This window comes from Gallinula chloropus (assembly GCF_964237585.1).
Source record: "Gallinula chloropus genome assembly, chromosome: 3".
In the NCBI taxonomy this organism is placed as follows: domain Eukaryota; kingdom Metazoa; phylum Chordata; class Aves; order Gruiformes; family Rallidae; genus Gallinula; species Gallinula chloropus.
The window spans coordinates 47,470,755-47,495,874 of record NC_140087.1 but is presented as its reverse complement, the minus strand read 5'-3'; the positions used below and the strand labels follow the sequence as shown (position 1 = coordinate 47,495,874).

The 25,120-nt window shown below is 40.1% G+C and overlaps 1 protein-coding gene across 1 annotated transcript in view; it reads right to left on the bottom strand.

The window, feature by feature from the left end:
- KIF26B (kinesin family member 26B) overlaps nucleotides 1-25,120 on the bottom strand; it is a gene marked incomplete at both ends in the record, with an annotated part of 284,316 nt that overhangs the window by 91,344 nt on the left and 167,852 nt on the right. The window contains one exon of the mRNA XM_084261640.1: nucleotides 10,573-10,756. Coding sequence (XP_084117766.1) covers nucleotides 10,573-10,756 — 184 coding nt within the window. The remainder of the gene's footprint in view (nucleotides 1-10,572; nucleotides 10,757-25,120) is intronic.

Here is a 25,120-nt window from a genome sequence, read left to right as displayed (position 1 = left end):
GCAGCCCCTCCTTCTCCACCAGAACCCAGCCATGCAAAAGTACAACACTTTGGTTTGCATAAGACCAAACATGCAAGAGCCAGCTTTGTCCTTTTCCTTGAAGGTCTGGCTGCTTTATGGAGCCTGTTTGACTGCATGCAGGTCTCCTCAACCAGACCTGGGTGCACATAGTGAGCCTCCAATGTTTCCTAGACTGGAAAGTAGAGAATGCAGACTCCTATCTGGGGGAGAGATGAAAGTATCTAGAACTTTCTACAGGCATCTTCTTACTGTATCTCCCAGTAGCTGGGTTTATATTAAAAGAGCAGAACAGAAGAGACTTCTGTTCCTGTTCAGGAAGAGATTCATTTCACCTTACTTGAGCCAGACAAAACACAGATATCTTAGAATAAGGTAGCTGTCTAGTCTGCCTCTATAATCAATTGGAAGAGAAAGGAACATTTGGTAGGCAAGTCAGCCCATCCTAATATATGCAGCACTTCTCTCCATTTTTCCATGGGAGGAATTCATAAGACCAGCCCAGATCAGGAGGGCAGTGATCAGTTCACTTAGGCTGTGATTCATGTTGCTAGTTCAGGAAGTGCAATAATGGTGGCACTAAAGAGTGAGGAAAAAGATAGGGAGGTAATGACTTGTAATGTGAAGAGACAGGCTTCTCATAAAAGAAGCACAAAAAATAGACATGTGTCTCCAGACAGATATTCCTAAAAATGGATTTGATTTTTTTTTTTTAATAGAGGAAGAAAAAAGAGGGAAAAAAAGGGGAGATGGTGAATGAGTAGAGATATACCTAATGGTACTCTGAGTATTAAAATACAGTTCCCACTAGCCTCTTCCTCAGCCGAGCTGGTTATCCGTTTGAGTCAATGTTGTACCAGAGAAATGAAATAAAGCCCAGACCTTTAGAATAATGGAAAACAGAATAACCTTGCTGCTGAATCAAGAGGCTCAGCCAAATCATTAGCCCATGATGTTAGAGCATTGCTATAGTAGAGCCTCCTGCGGTGTCACCATCCTGCCTGCACCACTGAGCACTGCTCTCAGGCACATGCTGAGAGAAGTCAAATACAAAAGGAAAAGGCTAGAAGAGCTTTAGGAAGTTTTAAAGAAAAAAAAAATAATACTAGGGCCTACAGCTGAGTGCTTGAAGTACAGTGGCTGCAATTTGCATAAGATCTCAGAAAACTTACCATGATCCCAGGTTTAACAAACTATTCAGCATTTAAATTCCTTCCTCGGCATTGTCTGAGAAACACCCTGGTAATTTCCAGTTTTATTCATCTTGACTTCCCTGATTTCTTTTAACCTCTTCTTTGTGGATATAAAAACTAATTTAATAGAGTGAGAGATGTAGGGGGAGAGGATAGGGAAGATTTTAAATTGTGGCCACTGTACTGTCATACTACTTCAGCAATATCAGAACATGTTTAAAGCATACTTACTAGATAGGTAACCAATATAAAATATTTCTGTAGCATCACTAGGTTGACAACACTGAAGCATTCAAATTAATTGACCTATATGATTGTGTATAAGGCTCCTAGCCAACTAGACGTCTACAAATTATGGTCATTCCTACTATTCAGTGACTTCAATCAAGAAAACAGTCAACTAACCCAAAAGTCATACACTGCTGGGCATAAAATCATAGAACTATGACAGTACAGAAGACACAAAATAAAGTCACTTAGAAACATACACAAGCTAGTAGCACCAGGCTGAAGTGATTTGAGCAAGTCAGTTTTCTTTTGATCCTCAGTGTTTACAAGAAAATTCATCAAAATTGACCAAGGTAAACAAAACTAGGCTTTACCACTCTTTCCCTGGGTGCAATGGACTATAAAAGAATCACAGAAAGGACTGGTTCTTCTAACACAGCAACACAAAATGTTATCGAAGTGAGGTTCATCCTTTTCAATATTTTATCTGTCCAGTCCAATTCTACCTGGAAACCTCATCTATCCACCTCCTGCATTCACAAGCTCATCTATCAGCACAGTTTCTGAATACACAGAGGAAGATGTCATTAAGGGGATGAACACCATTTCTGGTATTCTTTGTAGCAAAATAATTTACTGAGAAACATCTCTTATCTGTATTTGCTATCACCAATAGCTGGTGTTCCAGTTAGGCTCTAGTCTGCCTCCTCTATGGCATATGGGAAGAGATGCATTTTTCCAAAGGCTTCATTTTCATTTAAAGACCATGAATTGCTTGCTAGGAAAACCTCATTTTCTGTGTTGCTGTTTTTACACATGCACGCAGAGTGAAAAGGGAGATGTCTACAAGTTTGAAAGCTGGCTTTATTTAATGGAAAATTAACAGAGGTGAAGGAATTAACAGAAGAAAAAGATACCTTAGTATCATGCTTGAGCCTACGGTGCCCAGATTGATGGAGCACTCCTAAAGCCATACAGCAGAACTGTTCCATGTTGTGAGGTCAGATGTGAGAACAGCAATGGTACTCGGCCTTCAATTTTCCCATTTGACATGTAAGCCTATTCCTTGGTGTCCACCTCCATTTACCTGTCTACATCTCCTAAGCTTTTAACAGCTTGCAGGCAGGCCAGAATGGACCCACTGCCCTTAAACTGGCTCATTAATAGATAGGAGCAAGAACTAATCTTTTTCTCCTAAAAGGGCTGGCTAGATCATATGGAACAAGTGTAGTAATGTTCAGGTAATGGGTGAGTTTTTCCCCTTTAACAGGTTTGGTTGATACATGCTCCATGAAGTAGCAGCTTCTGTGCTTCACGAAGAGAAGGAACAGCACTTACGGCTATCCTCTAAGCTATGGCAATATGACTGCATAGAAATTTCTTTAAAATATGTCTTTCTTTGAACCTCACAACCATAATGCAATCTGACAGGCTCTTGGCATGCCTGGGTTGATACTTCCAGGTCCAGGATAAGCTTTACTTTAGAGAAAGACAAACTAAGTGTGCACAGAAGAAAAAAGATCAAGGGAGGTAAGAGGTTATTGTTTATAGCAATTCTTCCAACTTCTATTAATTTCTTAAAGCAGTTTGAGGTACTAAAACTCCTCCCAGAAAAGTAGACCCACCAGATGTCTAGCCAGAGAACACGAAAGCCTCTGCCTGGTCCAAGTAGTAAATACTGTGAGGAAAATCCCAGTTCTGAGCAACTCTCTCTGCAGGGCAAAAGGCCACCTGGATTTCATTCCAAGTGGAACTAACTATTTAATTTGTACAACAATCATGTTGACAACAAAGATGAACACATATGTCTCCTCTAAATGCCTCCTGGGATCATCCCTTTTTTTTCCCATTTCAGTAACCATGGTAACTTTGAACAAACCCTTAGAAATTGTTTTCTGTGATAAAGGATTTAAAATCTCATTTGTCATCTAACTGTTAACTTTTTCTCCCTATATACCTGAGTGATAAAGGAGAGAGAACCTCTGCTTTACAAAAGGAGAGAACCTCTTCTGATTCCCTCTGGAAAAGCTTCCAGATGAATGGCAGTGAAGTGAAATACAGAACATATTTTCCAAATTGAGCTTGGGATTTTTTGCTGATCTTAACACAGGTTTTCATAAACACATGCTTAGTGTATATCCTCACAAGTACCAATCAGCTAGTCAAAATGCAAACTCTGATAGTAGTCTTTTGGACTTAAGCAAGATCTGCATCAATTTTGTTCCCTTCAGATCACCTTCACAAAGCACATTAAGTCTGAGAATGTCTCTCTACTTTCCACTGCAATGATACAAAATGTTGATGTAGCTACTGAAAACAACTTTTCACAAAGACTATTCAAATCATGATTCATAGAGGCTATAGTCAATATAATAGTTACTCATTATTAACCACATTGCACTGTTATAGCTTTGATTAAAGCGCATCAAGGTCAGTGCGATAATTGTTGCCTCACTTAGCGAAAAGTCCAATAAACTCTTTTAAAGCGGTGGATAACTGAAACACTAGGCATTTGAGACCCTAAAGCATACAGTTCTGTCTCCTCCCCAAACCCAGTCCTGAATCTACTCAGAAATTTGAACTGCTTGCACAGTAGGGATTTCTTCCCTGCTACTTTTGGCCGGGGTACATATAAATAAGAAACAGCACAAGTGCACGGGCAGGGACAGAAAGAACAACAGGTAGAAGAAAAGCTTGAACTCTGGTACTGTACAAGAAAGATATGCATTTAAACTGAGGAAGGAAAGAGACATTGAAGTCCTAGCTGAAACAGTGGGATAAGAAGGAATAAGCCTTTGGTTGCTCCTCTGTTGGCATTCATGATTTTGTATTTCCTTGTAAAGTAAATTAATTGCACCAACAACACCTGATCCATTTCCTTCATAATCTCTTTCCTACCTGGAATAATTCTGCAAAGCACTGCATCTTGACAAGCCACATGGATCAAAAGGATAGTACCTTGTTACATGATCAATATGCAAACTTGGACAGTATGGCATAAGATCATCTTTTGATTTTTAACAACAGTACTACTGCTACTTTTTGTAGTCTAAAGACATAAAACTGCCCATTAAGTCATCAGGGGTATTCTGCCTCTCCAAAGAGGTAAGGAGTATCACTCTTCTCACAAATTCTCCTTCACTACACACAATACTCACCACCTAGCTTTTATGGTGGGAACTGTGAGTAGGGCTTGGGGAAGCAGGTATCGGCTCCCTATAACAATCACAAAAAAGTCAAAGGAATGACACAGCCGAGTGGTTCTGAAAATTCTCTGCTGTTGTGGTGGAGGCACTTTCAGGTCAAACAAAATATTTCTGATGCTTTCAGCTAGAGTTTTATGCAAGTCAATGTGAGGAAAAGGTAAGCTGCAGACTAATGTAAAGTGAATAGTAGATTTTAGGCTTATTTCAATCAAATATTGTGCTTTATTATAAGATTAAATTCTTACAGCCAGGCACTGAAAAAATATTTTTAACTGAACCTTCCTTACTATGTGACACAGATCTTTAGGAGAAAAGTGTATGACTCAGTATTGTCATTTAGCCCCAGCTGGCAACTAAGCACCATGTGGCCCAGGAAGATGGGGAGGAAAATTAAAAGAAAAAGGTAAAACTCATGGGTTGGGATAAGGACAGTTTCAAAGGACAGCAAAGGAAGAGGAAAATAACAAGAGTACCAACAGAGAATATGCAAAGCAAGTGATACACAATGCACTTTGCTCACCTCCCAGAACCAGATGCCCAGTCCAACCCCAAGCAGCAATCCCTCCTCCCTTGCCAGCTACCCCAATGATATATTAAGCATGGTATGGAATATCCCTTGAGCTAGTTTAGGTCAGCTGTCCTGGCTGTGTCCCCTCCCAGCTTCTTGTGAAAATTAACTCTATCCCAGACAAAAATGGGGACAGTAAGGAGTGTCTGTCACACTGCCAATCTCACACCAGTGCTTTGCATCATTCCTGGTATCTGGCCATGGCTCAGCTCCGATTCACAGCCCCTACCAGCAAGGCTCTATGTTCAGCCCCTGCGTGGAGACCAGCTCACTAAACTCAAAAACCCCTCTCTGTGCTGCTTCCTATCCTGCCCTACACACTTGGAAAGGGATCCTCAGAAGCATCTGCAGTGTAACCTATTACTCCCCCTTTCAAAGTTTTTAATAATCTCTTCTACAACACCTACCAAAGCTTGACACGGGGTATCTAATATTAGACTGCTGACTGGTTGAGGACACCACTATCAAGATTTTTTTTATCTGAATTTGTACATTATTTAGCAAAATGGGAGTGGGCTCTGCAGGAAGGAGTCATGGTGCTACAGAAAAATAAAAAGTAAACCAAACATCATAAATTAAAGTCCATTTTGTTAATAGGTTGAGAAGACTTCCTGAAGAAGGTTCAGTGATGACTTCTCCCTGGTAGAAACCTTTTGCACAAGAATCATTTTAAGGTGCAAACATTGCTATTATATTTTCAAATTCACACACACACACACACAAAGAGGAAACTATTCTCTGTCCAAACATAACAAATATCTCTCAGTGACAGAGTTTTATAAAACTTCATACAGAAAACTAATAAACGAAAGAAAGCACAGAGAGCACATCCATTCATCCTAAACCCTCTGAACCTGAAAACAACTTATTTATTAAGGCTGGCAGAAAATTTTTTCTACAAGCTGGTTGTCATAGGTAATGTGGGATCCAGCAAAACATCTTTCACAGAAAGAACATTTTGGGTTTTCATCAAAAGTCTTGGTATAGTTTTTGTTAACAGAAAATGGAGGAAGGGGAAAAGGAGAAAGAAAGCAGATTGGGGAGCAAATCTAAGCAAACCAGCAAACCTAACTAGTGTAACAGCACAATAGTAAATTCTGAGTGCAGTTATGGAATAATTCATTATTTCTGCATGGAAAGCATTTTTGCTCTGTTTCTTGGCTCATTGTCAGAAAGGACAAAAAAGATTTGAGGAGCATGTTCCAGAGAAAATATGGGACTTGGGGAAACTGCATATACAATCATCCAGAACAGTGACACACAGTGCGTAAATTCAGTGAAAGCAATCACAGAATCACAAGGTTGGAAGAAACCTTTGAAGATCATCAAGTCCAATCATTCCCATCCTATGCTAAACCACATCCCTAAGTATCCCATCAACCCTTTTTTTGAACACATCCAGGGATGGTGACTCAACCACTTCCCTGGGCAGCCTGTTCCAGTCCCTGACAACTCTTTCAGTAAAAATTTTTTTTCTAATATCCCATCTAACCCTGCCCTGGCACAGCTTCATGCCATTGCCCCTTGTTCTATCTCCCATCACCTGGCTGAAGAGACCATCACCCACGTCTCTACAACCTCCCTTCAGGTAGTTGTAGGTGGTGATAAAGTCTCCCCTCAGCCTTCTCTTCTCCAGGCTAAACATCCCCCAGGCTAAACATCCCTCAGCTGTTCCTCATATGATTTGCCCTCCAGCCCCTTCACCAGCCTGGTTGCCCTTCTCTGCATTTGCTCAAGGACCTCAATGTCCTTCTTATGCTGGGGAGCCCAGAACTGCACACAGCACTCAAGGTGTGGCCTCACAAATGCCAAGTACAGGGGCACAATTACCTCCCTAGACCTACTGGCCACACTGTTTTTGATACAAGCCAAGATGCCATTGGCCTTCTTGGCTGCCCGGGCACATTGCTGGCTCATATCCACCACTCTCAGAACATGATGATTCACAGACAATGGAGAAAGAAAGAAAAGTGATATTCAAGCTGTGGCAATTTAAGGAGCAGGACTGTCACTCAGCCCAAAAGAAAACTCTCTGGTACCACAAAACTGTGCGGATACCACACGACCACCCAGGGTCAGGTCCCTCTGCCAGGAAATGCAAACCCAAAGCACATGTGTATGTCATGATCCATATAAGCACCACTGTTAATATCTTTGTGATGTGGTCACAAACCTTGTCTTTTACTTCAGGAAGAGCTTTTTGGAAATGAGCGCAACAAAGAATCTTGTCCTATACTGCTTTATTTCCCATTGACGTTTCTGTATTTCTGCTAGGGCCAATGGTGCATCCAACATGTAAAATGGTGACTATGTAGCCACAACACTTCATTATCATCATCTTCCTCCTTCTGATAAGCTGCACTTTAGCATTCAGATAATAATTCTTCCAAATTCCAGGCTGGTAGAGTTTGATTTGCAAGGCATTTTGTAAGAAAAGGTGTGAAGCATGCAACCTGTTTACACTCTAATTCTCTTCTCTTTCTCAGTTTAGAATCTTCAGTTGTACTCAAATCCATACTAACTGAGCTGCTAATTAACATTCAAATACATTGCTGATAGGTAAATCCTCCTAGTTTAATGCATAAAAATTATATGTGAAACTCTACAGTTTTAAATAAATCATTGTCATAGATTTTGCAATGAGAAGTAGAATCTTTGAAATTTCTAGAAGTGAAAATATGAAACAGCAACTGTTTGGGGGCAAGTTAATTTTAGAAAATTGTGAATTTAAGTTTAATCTTGAAGTCTGAGCTTTAAAGTACTGAATTTCCTATCTTGCAGTGCCTTGGATACCAACCTACCCTAGCAGACTGACAATTGTCAAGCTGAGCCCAAGGCAGTAACACCCAGTGTCCATGCTGGAGCTCCCAACCCTGTAGCAAAGAGCCTGCATTCCCGGATGGGCATCCTGGGGCAGTCTGTGCACCATTGTCCCTAGGGGTCTCAGAAATCCAGAGACCTTGGCAACAGCCAGCCTTCCAGTTCTGGTGAACCAGACTTCCCAGTAACAACCTGTCATGTTTTGACCAGCCCTCTCAAACCTGGAGTGAAACAGAGGTTTATCACACTGGCATTGCTGGTAAAATGCTATTTAAACACAAACCAGAAAAAAAGCCATGGCTGAAAATAACTCTAGCTTCCCTGAACTCACTTCCTCCATGTGAGTTTTATACATTTCTACCCTTTCAGAAAACACTCTATAAGAGAAAGGGCTGAGAAAAAGTAACACAGCTTTTAACATGCTCCTATCAAAACACATGCCAACCAAGCTGAATGGAACACATATAAATAAAAATTAAAAGCAAACAAGCTGGAAATCCTATTACCTCCTCTAAAGTGTTCCAAGTCTGATAGATAAATTACATTGTTATCCTGCAGTTGTTTACTTACTATGCCTTGCACCTATTTCTGACACATTAAAATGAAAATTGTGCTATAGACATAAATTGATGGGAAACCTTGATGAAAGTATATGAGCTTTAGGTCATAATTATAGGGTAATTCCAAGAAGAAACTAAAGAGGTGAAAAATCAAACTGAATTCCAGAAACTACAGGTTAGACATATATATTTTTGCCAATGCAAAGGGGGGAGAAAAACAAATATCTCTATTTTGACTCTGAACTAATCTGATTTGGTTTCCTGCTTTGGAGAAGCACAGGTTAATACATTTTTTTAAAACCCCTCAACTGTTTCTGTACTCTGATAGCTATGGATTGGTAAGTCTAAACAGAAAAGAAATATCCTCCTTCATTGGCTGGACTGCAAAACTTCAAGTCTTACACATCAGGAAAGCCTGGAGCCTGTTCTTGTACACGGTGCTGATGAAGCATCAAATCATAGGTCTGTTTGAGCATACAGCAAAGCTCTTTCCCAGGCCCTGTCTACTGGAAACAAATGATGAGAGGAGCAAGAGAGATTCATATTCAGTTTGCAGTGTTTTGACAGAGCTATGTTTGTGTCTTTGCATGTGTGGAACCTTTTCTTGGGAAGGGTGAAAACTGAGAGCTGGGAAAAGTGCCCTCACAGTTCAACAAGGGAAACGAATCCCTTGTTTTCGTGAACACACCATTATTCCTCAATGGAATTTTTATCTTTACTCAGAAATAACTTGTCCCAAGCACAGAAAAGAAAGTATCCTGAGAGGATGGCATCCATAGCAGCTTCTTACAATGAACAGGTTCAAGCTTACTCCTACCAATAAAGTCAGTCATTATTACTAACTTTTATAAGATCATGACAGCTTTGTATATTTTTTCCTACCTAGCAGGCCAGAGGAGAGAAGGGAGCCCTATGTGCAGGGAATCCTTTTTCTAACAAGCATTAAACCATCCATAAAAGAAATACCGTTGTTCTTTGGAAAAACCCCAACACAAAACACAACATGAACTTCACAATATAAGAAACTAAGTATCAAAAAATCAGCAGTGGAAGTTCTGAAGCCCATCCAATGCTCAGTACTCCCAGGTTATACAGTACAATTTCTCTTCTAAACACAAAGATTTTCACCAAGTTCATTGTCACTGCTTAGCACTCAATGAATATGGAAAAGCCCCACACACAGATGCTTGCATAAGAAGCCACCTTGATTAAAGCAAACTGCTGTCCTCAGCAACTGCATGCATGTATTCCCAGATGTAATATGCCAGGCTCTCCATTTGTGACAGAGGAAAAAGGAAGAGCCACTCAGACAAACAACAAAACAACAGGAAACTCTACAGCCACCTTCTCCATCACCTCAACAATTTTCCATTCCTAAATATGCACCTAAACAGCGTTTTAAGAGGGCATGATCATGGAGAATGGGAGGAAATAACATGACAGAAGGAAAACCAAGCAATTCATTGCTATCAGCATAGGCTTTGTCAGGTACATGGCCCAGCCTTGTCCTCACTCTATTGGAAGAAAGCCAGAAAACATGAGCTAGAAGCAAATTACAGTGTGTCCAGCCAAGGCATTGGTGGGGACTGCAATGGGATCAGGAAAGCAGCATACACCACAGCAAGCAACTGCCACGGAGTTTAAACACAACCAAACAGCTCCAGAAGCCCTAGCAGAACAGGCATTATCACTGCCTCGTAGCACTGTGGTCCCAATGCAGGTGCATTTAGTGTAGCTTTTCCTAGAAACCTATCACTGCTGCACAGTTTGGTCTGGACATATTCAAGTCAACTTTCAACTTTATTAGGAGTTCACTAGCATTAAGTAACTTGTCAGGCCTTTGTACGTGTGTTCAGTCACCAACTGCAGTAGAGTCAACCAAGAAAGGACTTTATTTTCCCATTTCCTTAATGTTTTGCACAAGGATAAAATCATCTCCCAAAGAGCACAAGCATTGTAGTGATACTTGCAAGACTTACCTTGCCCAAACCAGGGGTGTCTTTCACTTTGCTGACTGCCCTCAACAAACATGGGGGTGCAGGGGGCGGTGAAGTCTGAAGGATACTGCTGAAGCTGGTAGAGAAGAGAGGAGATTCAGGAACAGATGATGCAGAAGGCCTGTGCTTCTTCTTTTTGGAAGACAGGTTCAATTTCTGAGCAGCTCTGTGAGAAAAAAATGACAAGAATAAGCTAAAACAACACCAATTTCATCAACACAAGCAGCCAAGAGTAAAGAAAGGTATTTATCAGGTTTCTATTTACATTGTATCTCAGTTTTGACCTCATTCATCCCAACAGTTGACTTTTTCTCAGTATTACTAGTTTAACACCAATGACTTCACAAGCTACTCCAAATTTACACAGTCTGCATTAAGTAGGCACACGATCGGGCCTCTGTCTCATCTGTTGAAACCATTCAGCCTGGAAGAAAGCTCCAAGCCTCCAATTAAATCAATGAGTTATATGGCAATTTCTGTTCTAAAATTAAGTTCTCTCACCAAATCATTCACACAGAATTGTTTGTCATTCATAAATCTCTGATTAGAAAACAAATACTTGGATGTCAGCAGCCACTGTTAATTAGTATTAAATGCTGAGGTGAATTTGCTGAGGTGTAAGAAGCCTGGTACTAGCTATTTTAAATTTTTATCGTAACAAGCCAGTCTAAAAACTGAACAAACAGTGAACAATTAAAATATTGCTGTTTACAATGAGACAGAGACAATCATATCAACTACAGCTGCATTAACCACCAAGAAGGGAAAACAATGAAGACTGGTTTTAATACTACATCATTCTTAGATAAGAGTGCTGAAGATTGTATAGACTTTGATTAAAAAGCTAAGATTTTCTGGAACAGAAACATTTGTGTACTTTTGTTTTGCAAGATGTTTTATTTTGAGAGACAATTCAACATTCAGCCTTTGTTGCAGCTCTTTTGTTTCAACACTTGTGCGTTCTGCACTTCCCAGAGACAATGTTAATATTAATCGTGCTGTCCCACAGTTTCCCTTTTATAAATTGAGCACTTTAAACGGAGCAGGTCAGCTGGAGCACCATCTCACAGGAGAGATGGATATAATAGTTCATGGGGCTACTTTCATGTTGTGTGCTTTGGCAGACAAATTGTGACTTAAGATAGGTATAAAAGCAGCCTGTGCTGAGAGTAGCTCTCCTTACCTTGGTGAAGTGTGACAGTCAAGACCAATAATTCTAAATCCTCCTAAGTTTGAAGAAGCTTTAGCCCCATTACACCGGTATCAGTATATATTACCCAACACTGATCTTATGAATAAAATTACATTATTTTATCCCAAGGAGTCAGGAGAAAAAAGACTGAATATATATATATGTGTATCTACATATAGATATATGTAGATACATATATAGAGAGAGATACATATATATATATATATATGTATCTCTCTCTATATATGTATCTACATATGTAGATACATATATGTAGATACATACATACACAGGTACATGCTCATTTCAGTATGCAAGTACCTTGTGTTTGTATTAGATGTCTCTGACACAGGAACAAATTACTGCTGGCCATAAAGTTCCCGTATGGCAGCTGGCTGGGTGTGCATTGCCAGTATGTATTCTTTTAGCCTATGGCAAGTATAAAGCAGTTCCAGATAGATTAATTTTTAATATAAGAAAAACACAAGGAGATTTTTTCATCTGTGTGATCTGTGCTAAGCAACCTGCTTTGGCAGGGAGGTTGGACTCAATGATTTCCTGAGGTCCCTTCCAACCCCTACGATTCTGTGATTTGAATTGACCCGACAGAAACATGACTCAGAAGTTTCTGTACCACCTCCTCGCTCTTGTCCTTGCCCTTCTCCTTGGCTTACTGACTGCAGCTCATAACCTGGCCCTCTGCTTTCTATTTCATAGAAAATGTCATCAAAATGCATTGGTCAAAACCAAAGCAAAACCCACCATTTTTTCCTTTTCCTAGCAACGTTTCAATGGTTTGAGAAGATTCAACGATTTCAGCTTCCACGCTGTTTATGACTAATATTTTTATAAAGTTGTCCATCCTGAATCAAGATTTTCTTTACATCTTAACTCCACTATAAAATTATTTTAAGCAAAAGCTTGCATTATGTTCAACAATTGACAATACATATGTTGGTGAAGCATACTGAAAAATTTATTCCTGTGGTAAAGCTCAGTAGACCCATCTTAAATATAGGCAGTGTTTTCACCCACTCTGGTCATACATCACGTCTCATTGACTGACCTCGGGTGAAAATATATTTCCTAAAAAAACATTTTCTAGGTTGACTGACAGAGTCATTATCCCTCTTGCCACAAAATGCTTCTCCAACATTTGCTGTTCCTTTTACAAAGCTGACAGTGTAATACAAACCACTTCTTGACCCAACCAAGCCCACAGCTGGCATTTTCTTAAAGAAAAAACATTGTTGGAGGTACCTGGCCTTTTCAAAATGTTGGAACTATATTCTACTTTGACAGTTACAACCTTTGGGATTGCACTCAAATGGAAGAACCTGCATTTTTCTTTATATTTTTGGCCTGCAACTTGCAAAATGTATGAAAAAAGCAATGAACTATATCTTTCAACTTCATGGGGTTTTCTGTTTTTCCCGAAGGAGAGAAAATCAATGCATGGCAGGCTAGAAAATCATTTACAAGCCCTATCAGACTTGACTGAATTTTGAAGGGGATCAAAAAGGCAATAAGCCTCAGGTAATTCCCAGAGCATTTAACTGGGAAGAGAAAGATATTTTAACCAGATGTAGGCTGCAGCATGACACAAACATATACTGTGTGGCTTTCTTGTGAGCACTTTTGTGTGAGTGAAATCGTTCAGCTTGGGTGGCTGGCATTGCTCTGAACACAGTTGGTCATGCCAGCTGAAGCTGATTTGGCTCTGCAGTCTAGCATAGGGGGTTAGAAATTCTCACATTTTGTTTTTTGAGGCAAGTCAGCAGCCTGGCTCTCCCATGCAGGCTCTGTAGACTGCCAGACTTCTCAGGCAAAGCACCAGGCTGGACCATGGGAGACCTAATGCTGTTGCTGCTCATGGCCTGCCCGGCCCAGCCAGCAGCTGTTTAGAGTCTGGTCTTTGTACAGGAGCCAGCTAATTTGTTTTCATTTAATATCTAGTATAATAGGACTCCAATTTCCACTTGAGACTATGCATACTAGTGCAGTAATGGTAACAGCAATGATGGCAGCATGGCTTTATGTATTGACAATAAGCTGATCATGCTCACAGTTACACTACATCCCACTTGAGCCAAGTGATATCAGCTATAAACTATGCAGGGGTGCACCATGGGTTCCAGTGCAATGCAAACCACTTCCCTGCTGGGCACAGTACAGCTGTGGGAGGGATTGTGTCCACAGAGGCACACAAACAGCTTGATCCAAATGAAATTTTTGAAGTGCATACTCTAAACCATATTAGAGAATTACGTGGGCACACTCATTCACATGAGAAATCTCTTTAAAATCGTTTTACTGAACTGTCTCCCAAAGAAATGCAGATTTAATCCAGTTTAACTAATGCATTTTGGATTCACACCTTCAGTTAATACGGATTGGTTTTCCTGAGAGTCCCTACATAAACAAGCAGCTGGAGAGTTTTTGAAAGCTTACAAGATTTGTGGCTGAGGAAATAATCGCAAGATCAAGATCTGAGATTGCAGGAGGGGTGTTAGAAAGCTGATTAAAGTTAAATCCAAATAAAACTGGTGGATTCCTGGTTGGAAAGAGAAACTGATCCATAAGAAAGACTGAGGTCATTTCTTGAAAGAACATGCTCTGCTTTTTGTATTTCAAAATACAAATTTAATAAGGTATACTTTTGGGCAGTCAGAATGCTTTTCACCTCCTACCTATGCAGAAATGGTGATGATTTTTATTTTTTTTTTCCTTTAAAACTCCATGAACAGGCTGGGATTTTTGAAACACTTTCTTTGTGAAGCTAACTTGCCTACACTGGAAGCCAATTCATGACTGAAGATCCTCTGTGGGACTCATTGAAGAAATGGAAGTAAACCAGCTTAGAGGCAATTCTGAGCAGCAAGGGGGCAAAGCATGCTCTTTGGAAATTTGTCTAGAAAGATGAGTGAACAGAAACGGATTAAATAATCCATTTTTAACAGAGAACAAAGGCGCTGCTAGAGGTGATGCAAAGTTCCCTGCTAAGAAAGTTATTCATACTACTTATGGGCAATACAAGAATTAAGTTGATGAAGCTCTCTAGACAAAATAAAAGGCATTATGGAAAGCTCTGTAAATACCTTGCTTAGAGAACACACTGGGTAATGGTGACCGTACAACATACATAAGCAAACACTGCAGAAGGGAAAGTTTGAAAACTCATTATTTGTAGATCAACTTTGGCTGTTCACAAAAAGCAACTTCAAAAACTGAGGACAAATTCATACATGCACTTGTTACTAAGCAATAGTCAGGGGAAGAGGAAAAACCAAACAAAACAGTGCAATATAGCACTTACAGAAATGAACAGTAAGTAAAGCCTCCCCGGTACGTAGTGTTCACGTGCATTACATGATGCTTGCACGCCTCCAGCTTGAACAGAATGGACTGGGACCTCATTTGGCATAAATTCATATAAAAATCATGAACTTCAGTGAGCCTGGTTATTCCGACTCATAGCATATTTGCTTTTTCTCACGTAAGTAAGAAAATAGACACTGCTAATAAAATTCAAGGGACACCTATTTAGCTTGATAAAAAAGAAATACTGCTTTTTGCCAACTTACTATCCAAGACAAAATTAAAACTTTAGGACTGACTGTCAAAGTAGAGGTCAGCAAGGCCAGCAGGTTCATTAGATTCAGAAGATTCGACATTTAAATGAATAATTAAAACATTATTCACATTCGTGTCAGCAAAGATCAGCATTGATAAGTAACACAGACTCACACACTCCTTCACCGCTGACATCTGAAGAAATTTCCTTAGGTGCATATCTCTGCCTAATTCTTCCTTACTGAGCTTCATTTTATACTATGATGATACAGTATTTGTCATTCTTGGAAACAGAATTCCAGATCATAGGAGCCAGCAAGTTGGCATTATCAGTTGCTGTATCAAAATAAAAACTGAAAGTATGTCAAAACAAAAACTGAAGTATGCTCATATCTATATGTCTATATCTCTATATTTTCCACAGAGAAAATGGCTCTCAAACTATGGAAGCTAAATACTAGCTACCTTTGTGAGAATATATTCAATTTTTAATAAAACTAAACATCTATTTTTGTTCTTTATTTGGCGGCATAAATTTCATTTCACAAGCTTGCAGGTTTTGGTGGGGATAGAGGTAAGTTTCTTCATAGAAGCTAGCAGGGGGCTGTGTTGTAGGTTTGTGCTGGTAACAGTGCTGAAACCACAGAGATGTTTTTGTTGCTGCTGAGCAGCACTTACACAGAGCCAAGGCCTTTGCTGCTTCTCACATGGTCCCACCAGTGAGTGGGGCTGTGGATGCACAAGGAGTGGGGACAGAGACAGGACAGCTGACACCAACTGACCAAATGACATACCATGTGACGTTATGCCCAGGTGGACCTGAGTACTACCACCAAAAGGGGACACCCCATACCTGCCACTGCCCTGTCTGCATGCTTCTTTGCCCTCCCTTGCTTCTTTCCTCACATTTATTTTGGCTTGGCTGCTACAGCTTTAACCTCCTGAACTGGCTTATGCCAAAGGGTGCTCTAAATCACACTTATCCAACAAGACTAATACACCTGAATTCCTATGGCAAGCAGTTCCCCGACCTTAAAATCTGAGGTGGTTTCATGCAAAATCTCATCTTTCTATTTGGAGGGCAATGATCCGGGCAGGAGCCATGGCTTCCTTTATACCATGCCTCTTTGCTTTAGAAGATGCAAAGGAAGGACAGAGCTGCTGTGCTGCAAGGGGCCAGTTTGACTCTCTACCATCTGCTGCAAACTGGGGGTAACACCTGAGAAGCATGCTCCATGGCGGAGCGAGAACGACCTCCAAGGGCTTTTTCTCCAACCTCTACACAGAACAGCTTTTCTCATTCAGACCAAAAGCAAAAGAACAAATCTTGCATCTGGCTTGCCATATCCCTCCCCAGCCCACATTCCTTGCCTTCCAACAGGACTTACAAGCTATGAATGAGAACCAGGGCAACTTTACTCCACTTTAAATCTCTGTGTGGCCAAACCCAGGGCTGTGGTGTTGCAGCCTAGTAAGACATGTAAAGAATGAAATAAGAACCCTCAGAGGAATATTTCCTGGGTTTGTAGTTCCAGTAAGAGTCTTAGTATTTGTGTTTAATTATTTTACAATGCCTTTAAAATCTGGAGATAATTTGAGCTTTCTGCTTATGCTGTAGAAGGTATAATAAACATCTCTCCAATGCCCAGTAAACACTTGCCCCTTATTGTTCTCTTTATTTTTATGCATGCATTCAATTTCATAGCAACAATAAAGCTGTCCCAGGCTGCAATCTTTCACTTCTTGGGTGGTTAATTCAGATGTTTTGGCCACAGTGCCTGAGTGACTGTGGTCTCCCCTGGAACTGTATTGCAACTGTCCAGAAACTCATTGGGTTTAGCTTATTTAATTCTAACAGAGTCAAAATAGGGCTTCAAACTTTTTTCCAGAACTGGTCATATAAAACCTGAGGCTTGTCACACACAGGCAATCTTAGTGAAATTAACAGCTCAGACCTACTCTTATATGAAGTTCAAATTTGTGTAAATCACTGGCAACAGAGCTGGTCCTGAGTTGCACCAAACTGGATGAGTTTAATATGCTTGAAGAACAGCAGTGTAATGAGAAGCTGAAAGTCCTGCAGAAGTACCTATCACAGGATGGAGGGCTCATATTCTACACAGCATTTCTTTGGGTGAAACTCACAGTTTTAGAGGGCATGACAAGCTACAAAACAAGCCATTACTATTCAATACACAAGGTTCTCTTCATCGGATATCACTGTACTCTGGTAACAATCTTTTAACCTAACCTAAAAGTCCCTGGAAATCCCTGATTAAATGGCAGTTGTCCTTCTGTCTTTGGCAACTCTCATGCACAGAGGTCATGTTGGTCAAAAAAAGTAACAAATCAGATGAACTACCACATTTGGAATTTCTGTAAGAAATCGCAGCCTTGTCCTTCAATAGTACCCATCAGGAAAACTGCATCTTGACTCAATAGCTTGATATATTTAGCTATAAGAAAAATAATTTCTATTTTCTTTCCTTTCTTTCCATTTCTTTTTCTCCTCATTCTCTTCTCCTCTTAAATTTCTCCTTTCTAAATTTCAGGCGTTAATGATCCAGGTCACCACACACACTATAAAAACTGCCATATTCACCTCTCCTGTGGTGTTGATTGCAGACACACAATCAACCTGCATTTCTAGAGAAAAGAGTGATTTTGGTGACCAGCAGAAGGATCCAACACTAAGACAATGTTCCATACTCAAACACAGAAGACAAATCACTAGTCAAATTTTTAAGGAGCGGATAAAGTTTGTTCTTATTATTACTTTAGCTTATTTTCCTCTCTGAAAAACGCTTTTATAAAAAATGGTAGCCAGACAGATGACAGCACTCACAGCATTATCCTGTTCTTGAAAACCTCTGAGGATGTGTCACTGCATGCTTAATGCATGAAGCAAGCTGAACTATTATACTTGGATAAAATAAAATCAGATGTTTAGCACTAGTTTAATACAGGAAGAAAACCAGTTACATTTACTATAACTCAAATGAATTGAAATGTAAGCACTTACCAGTTACTGCCATGGTTACTTGGCAAGTCCCATGGGAAAACTGCATAGGCAGGAGACTGACAACCACAGACCAGAGTAGCCTTAATTACAATCACACAGAGCTGTGGACAAAAGCACTAGTATCTTTCAAGGAAAGGTCAGAAATGAGCTTCATCCAGCTCAAGCTTTGGGTGACAAGAAGCATTCCCTGTATTTACTAGAGCTTTAGATTGTAAGATGCCAGCACTGCCACTAAGTAATAAGAATTGAGCCATGTGCTGTTTTGTCTTTGATTTGTTATTGTGTAAAACACAAACACACAAAGATCTGTCCCTCTTCAAGCATTAGCTGGAAACTATTAGGGGCATGGATGTATAGTTACACTGTCTTCTCCTAAAAGTACTATCAGGGATGGCTGGCAAATAGATTTTCCCCATGTCTGAGACAACCTAGCAAACTTCAAACCATGGGACAGGACTCCTGGTTAGCCAGCCCCTAGCTGACTCTCCGCATGAGTAAGAAGAAATGACAGTTATGACAACTCAAAAATGTGAGTAACAGAAGCTTTGAGATGAGATGGCCACAAACAGCTGCCCATTTAACAACAGTCCTTAAAACCATATAAAGCCATTCCTTTAACTGTAAGTTTTATGGAGCTTATATGATTACAGTCATTCTATTACCTTGGATGCTAAAGCCTGACCACACACTGTGTGGAAAGCTATTTTGCTTCATCTCTGTCCCATTCAGCAAAAACCTCTCATAACACCAGGAGGAAAAGCAGCCAGCACACAGATTCACAGTCCATTTTGTCATTGTTTAACTTTCCAGTTGGCAGGACAATTAAACAGATACATAAAAAGGCCAAAAGGCAGGTAAGCTTTACAGTGCTTTTTTGCCTCATCAATATTTTGGAGGCCAGCACATTTAAAATAACATCAGCAGACAAATGGTAAAATATTTTGACAACACAGATGCACCAACATTAAATGCACTTAATCCCAGCTCTGACAAGTGATCTCCTGCCATGGTCGAAAATATTTCCTGTAAGTCTTGCCTTGCACTTATTTAAGTTATCTCCATGCAATAGTGACAATTCTTTGAGACAAGCTGTTTTCAGCTACTGGAGACTATCACTGTTACTACATATAATACGTTAAGGTCCAAGACTGAGGTCCTCCTCCTAACAGATGGTAAATCAAACAACACAGAAGAAAAATTTTCTGATCCTACCTTCACAGAGATAGGCTGAAACAAAGAAATTCATGAACAGTGGAAAAGAGTAATTTAATCTAGAGCTCCTCAGAATATTCACACAAATAATTATGGTGGCTTTGGAGGTGCCTAACAGAATCCCCCAGTACCTACAAGGAGGGCACCAAGATGACAGAGTCAGGCTTTTCAAACTGGAAGGGAAACAAGAGATAATGGGCATATGTTGAAACAAGAGGGATTTGGAGAAGGTATACAGAAAAACCAAGTGAGATTGTGCAGTCTCTGTCCTCAGGGAGGTTTAAGACCCAAATGGATGAAGTCCTGGGCAACCTGCCTGACCTCAGAGCCTGCTTTGGGCAAGGGTTGGACTAGAAATATCCTGAGGTCCCCTTCCAGCCTCTGTGATCCAATGATGCTATGAAAGAAATGATACTGCAATTCTGTGGGCAACAGAAATATAATGCTACATTTTTTCTACCAAAATATCTTCTGTCTGATAATGTTTGATATTGCTTAGCATGAATGTCAGCAATTTATTTACTCCAGAATGAAGGTTTTAATTCTTAGAACATTACTTAAAATTTATATTGAAGCAAATGTTAAACTACAATTTCAAGTTTAAAAAGTTAACGTCTACTACTTTCTGAAGGGTGTAACCAAAACACATTAAAAAATTTCCTTATTCTTGTTTACTCTCTGGGATGACAAACTAAATCAGCAGAAGCTGATGAAGTAATTTAATTTAAATGGAATCCACATTTTTTGCTGGGGAAAAAATTTGATAAAATTTTCCCCCCAGTCACTTTCAATGTTTTATTATAACACCTTCTGTCTCTGTCTTATTACTGAATATTCAGGAAGCAACTCTACACAATATTAAACATCCTCCTATCCCACAACTGGCAGGGTAAGTCCTCTGTGCCCAGCCTCTTGCAGGAATGTTCAGCATTCTGCTAGCTTGCACCCCACCTCCTTTGGGAGCTGACCTTAATATTTAACCTACTTTAATCGTGTTGCAGAATGAATTATTATGAAAAATTGTGAAACTGGAAAACACTGTTGCTGTTGGCAATTACTGTTACTTTTTAATAAACCTTTTGTTCTTGTTTTTCTATTCCCAGTAAAGTAAAATACAAAACAACATGAAATTAAATACACCACACAAACATTGCCAGAAAGAAGTGAACTGTACAGATGTGTGGCACAGGCACCAAAAAGCAAAACTGATGAGATGCAAAGCCTTTAATCTGCAGCTTTTTGCTTATTACCTGTACAAACTTCAGTGAAAGCCAATTAATTTTCAGTTCTCAGGGCACTTCTCAGGCAGTTGGGCATACTGCTAAACTGAACACGTCCTTGGCATGTATTTTTGTCTCTTAGCAAAACTATATTTTTGAAAACACCTCTAAAAATTAAAACTAAGTTATTTGCAATGGTTCAAAATTCTATGCCGATAGCGTTTCTCTAAATGTCACCTATACAGAAGACAGAGAAATGTATTTGCTTTGATTTCACTTGGAACTCAGAATCTCTCGTGATTTGTTGATAATATCCATATTTACACCTTTGTCCCACTTGAATAAAGCACCAGTAACTCATGTTCAATATTGATAAGATACAGATGAGACTGATAGGTGCAGGAGGCAGGGAAATCAGAAGAATCTCTGAGTCTCATGGGTCCACAGCAGTTATGGCAAATAGAAGCAGCAATATTCGCAAGAAAAATCTTTTCCCTCTTAAAATGCATAGAAAACTAATCCTCTTCTTTCTTTTTTTGACATAGACCTGGCTGTTGTAATATATTTTTATCATCTTCAGGCCAGAATACTGCTGTTTGCTCTAGTGACAGCTAGGCATGAATGCTTCACTTGGTGCAGCAAGAGTGAAAGCTCATTTCCCAAGCAAGGAGATTCAGCAACCTGACTCTCTGAGCTCCTCTTTTGCCATCCTATTGTCTTTCTCCATCATTCTCTAGTCAAGGGTTAGAAGCATGAGAAGCTTCCTGTTCCTTGTCTTTTATGAGACAAAATATCTCCAATAAAAATCCAAAGCTTTCACAGAAATGTCTGCACCTGAAGTTTTTCTTCCTGGACAGCTGGCCACTGAAAGCTGGGTCAGCTGTCAGTGAAGGGTTGTCCTGGTTCCTCCCTGTCCAACAATCCATAGGTTCCTGACCCACATGACCTACTGCTTGGTGCAATTGTACCAAAAGGCACAGTCCCTACATTACAGAATCTTGGTAGAAAGCATATTTGTCTAAAAATCCTGGTCCTCATCATCAAAGCAAACAGTAGGCTAAAAAAAACTTCTGCCAAAAGCTCAGAGGACACTTGAAAAAACAGGGACAAAACTACTCTTCCAAGAGACTAGTAAAGCAGCTCCTTGACACAAGAGAGATCAGGCCACTGCAAAATCACTTCTCTGTGGAGTTCTTGCTCTGATGAGAAGGTCTGGAAAATTGGTTCATCTGCCTGCTTTGTAATAAATATCTAATAGTCAGGAAACCCAAACATTAAGCTAGGAATCTTATGGACAGTGTTTTCTGTTGGATGTGGAAAACAGGCTTATCCGTTTGTTGCATCCAAGTTTCCATGGAAGTGGATGAAGCAGCGGTTTACCGATCAAAGCCTTCCTATGCATCTCATTATAAGGCAAATGATGTTGCAACATACTCTTGTGAAACCCACTACCAAAGAGGTTATATGAATTATAACTCACATAGTTTTATACAGCTACCTCAAAAAAATCAATCCAATTTTACATAATTTACGTTACTGTTGACCTTTAAAACTGAAGCAATCTCTTCCTCCTTACAAGACACAGATGGATGAGGTCTTTCAGAACTGTTGGCTCACCTTTCCATGGATAGAGCTTTCTAGTCAAACTTCTTTCATTTTGGTCTCTCAGCATACGGGGTTTATCGCAGAAGGAGTATATAGTGCCTAGAGTACTACAAGGAATCTGTTTTCCCTCAGGCGGGACCTCAAAACCCACTAGCTGATGTTAGATTTATAGCAGTGTATCTTTTCATATTTTTTTGACAAAAATCAATTGCATTGATGCCCTGCAGTCTGGATTGTTACTTATCTGGAAAAGTACATCCTTCATATGGAAAAAATTGAGTATACCTTGCTATCCAGACCAGAAGATAACAGAAAGGTATGAATTTATTCCTTTCGCCGTACTACAGCTACCTATAGCAAGGCAGAAGCAATCCAAATGCTCCCTCACCCTATGTTTGCAGCAAGAAAAGCCCTTGTTTTCCATTATGAAAATCTGATCACCTTGACACATCCAGTATATTGGTAATTTTGAAGAACCATAGACCCCTTAAGACAACGGCTTACCAGAAAATAAAACTTGGAATTTAGTTTCCAACATCGCAAGACTCTGCTCTCATTTGACATACTTTTATCTGATTTAAACAAGAGAGGACAGAAACCTCATTGACTGGGTAGTGTAGTTAAAATGGAGTTGCCCAACCTATTTGGTAAGTCAGGGGCTGCCTCCTTGCATTAAAGAACCCTTTGGTTCCTCCAGAGTGAAATATTTTCCTGTTGAAGCTTCAGATCAAAATGAAACCTTAATTCTATGTGTAAGGTACTGATCCATTTGGGACTTATTTAAACTGCCTAGCTTTCTCAGTTTAGGCTTCCTGGGCTCAAAACACAACTGTGCAGTACTCTCTGAGGACCCTCGGGCAGACTGTCCCTTTATCCTTCCATTCTGACCCTTCTGTGCCCTAATACCCAATAAATGCAGATTGCAATCACCCCTTTCTAACAGGCTGCTTGCAGATACCAGCGTATCATAGCACTATCCTTTCTCACAACAAAAACAACCCATCCTGTACCCTCTCAGACCCACAGAGTTTAAAACCAGTCCTTTGGCTTTAACAGACTCACAGTGAAGAGCAAGGCTGAAGGAGCAGCCAGGGTACAGCTTTGCTCACAGCCACATGGCCTCTCTTGCTCTCAGAAACAAGGCTATTTTTAGTAAATCTTACGCTTTGTCCACTTGCAACATCACCATGAACTGTGGGAATCCCTGAAGTAGCCTCACTCAAGCAGTCAAGACTAAATATCGAACTACAAATTCTGGGATGGGGGGAGAAGTACTTTAGAGCAGCTGCTAACACCACCTTTTTATCCTGCAAGAAATATTTCATTAAATTTCTAAATATAAATGATATGCTTCTCCCTGATACAGTGATTCGGTGGGAAAGCAATAGGTACACGCTGTGTGCCTACAGTACAGCAGCACTCCAAAGCCGATACAGATAGACAAGCCTGAATTTATGCCATATAAATACACGCTTCTTGTCCCTGTCTAAACATAAGTCATCCCGCTGCAATTTCAGCAGTATTGTATAGCAAATAACCTTCTTAGCATGAAGGTATTTATTTTGGTACACTTTATTCCCAAATACCAAGGGGAATAGGGGAATATAACGTAAAGTACCACCTAAGGATAAAAATGCAATTACAAAAGAGCAGCTGTACTGTTACAATTATTTTGGCAAGAAGAAATATGCCCCCCACAACAAAACTGGCTGCATTATATATATGTGAACACACACATGCAAAACAGTAAGTTCACATTCCCCCACACAGATCAACACCCACACCAGCTCTGCACACACAGACCAAAGAACAGGAGCCCTGTGGACAGGGACTTGATTTGGGGCCCTGTTTGCATGGGCAAACATCATCACCCTGCTTTAGGCCTGAGCTGGGACAGTGCAATGCCACACCAGGCAAAGCTACCAGCCTGCAAATCTCTCTTCTTGGGTCATCAACATCACTGACTTCTTTTTTCTTTCATTTCATTATATAGTCTTGTAGCTATTTTACATATACATAGTGTTACCTGTTTTTGCTTCATCTGGTTACTGCTCCATTGATTCATTTAATCAAATAATATTGAAAACACAACAGGCAGATGGAATGCACCCAGTGATGGCCATTTGGGGGTGATGTTACAGCCCTTACTCTGTTATTAGCTCCTGCCCACTGCACTAAGTTAGACTTTCATTTGCCATTCTGCTCCCCAGGCTAGAGCACATTTATAGTCCCCTTTGGATTTATTTTCTGTTCTAGATATCTGCATCTGAAAATGAAGATATGGAAATAAGACCCATGGACTATGTGACACATAATCAGACAGCATTTCGTACCAAGAGAAACAGTGTATCCGTGGCACCTTTTGGCATGGTTGTCTCTCACATCTCTAACGCTGCATGGAGACACACTCTGATCACATTAAATGCAAATCAATAACGTTAGGGGCAGTTTCAATGAATCTTAAGATATGCGATCATGCTCACTGAGGCCACACTTAGATCCCTCATTTCTCAGCATATGATAAATTTGCTGTGCAAGTTCAGTTTTGCAAGGAGATAGACACCACCCCCTGTGGTGTGTGCTGCATGCCTCTAGCTCCTCTGAGGCCAACAGGACCTGAAGGGGCCAGACAAATTTCAGGAACAGGCTTTTTCTGAGTTATTAAAGGGATTCTGTGGACCTGATCCCACACCATGACATATGCTC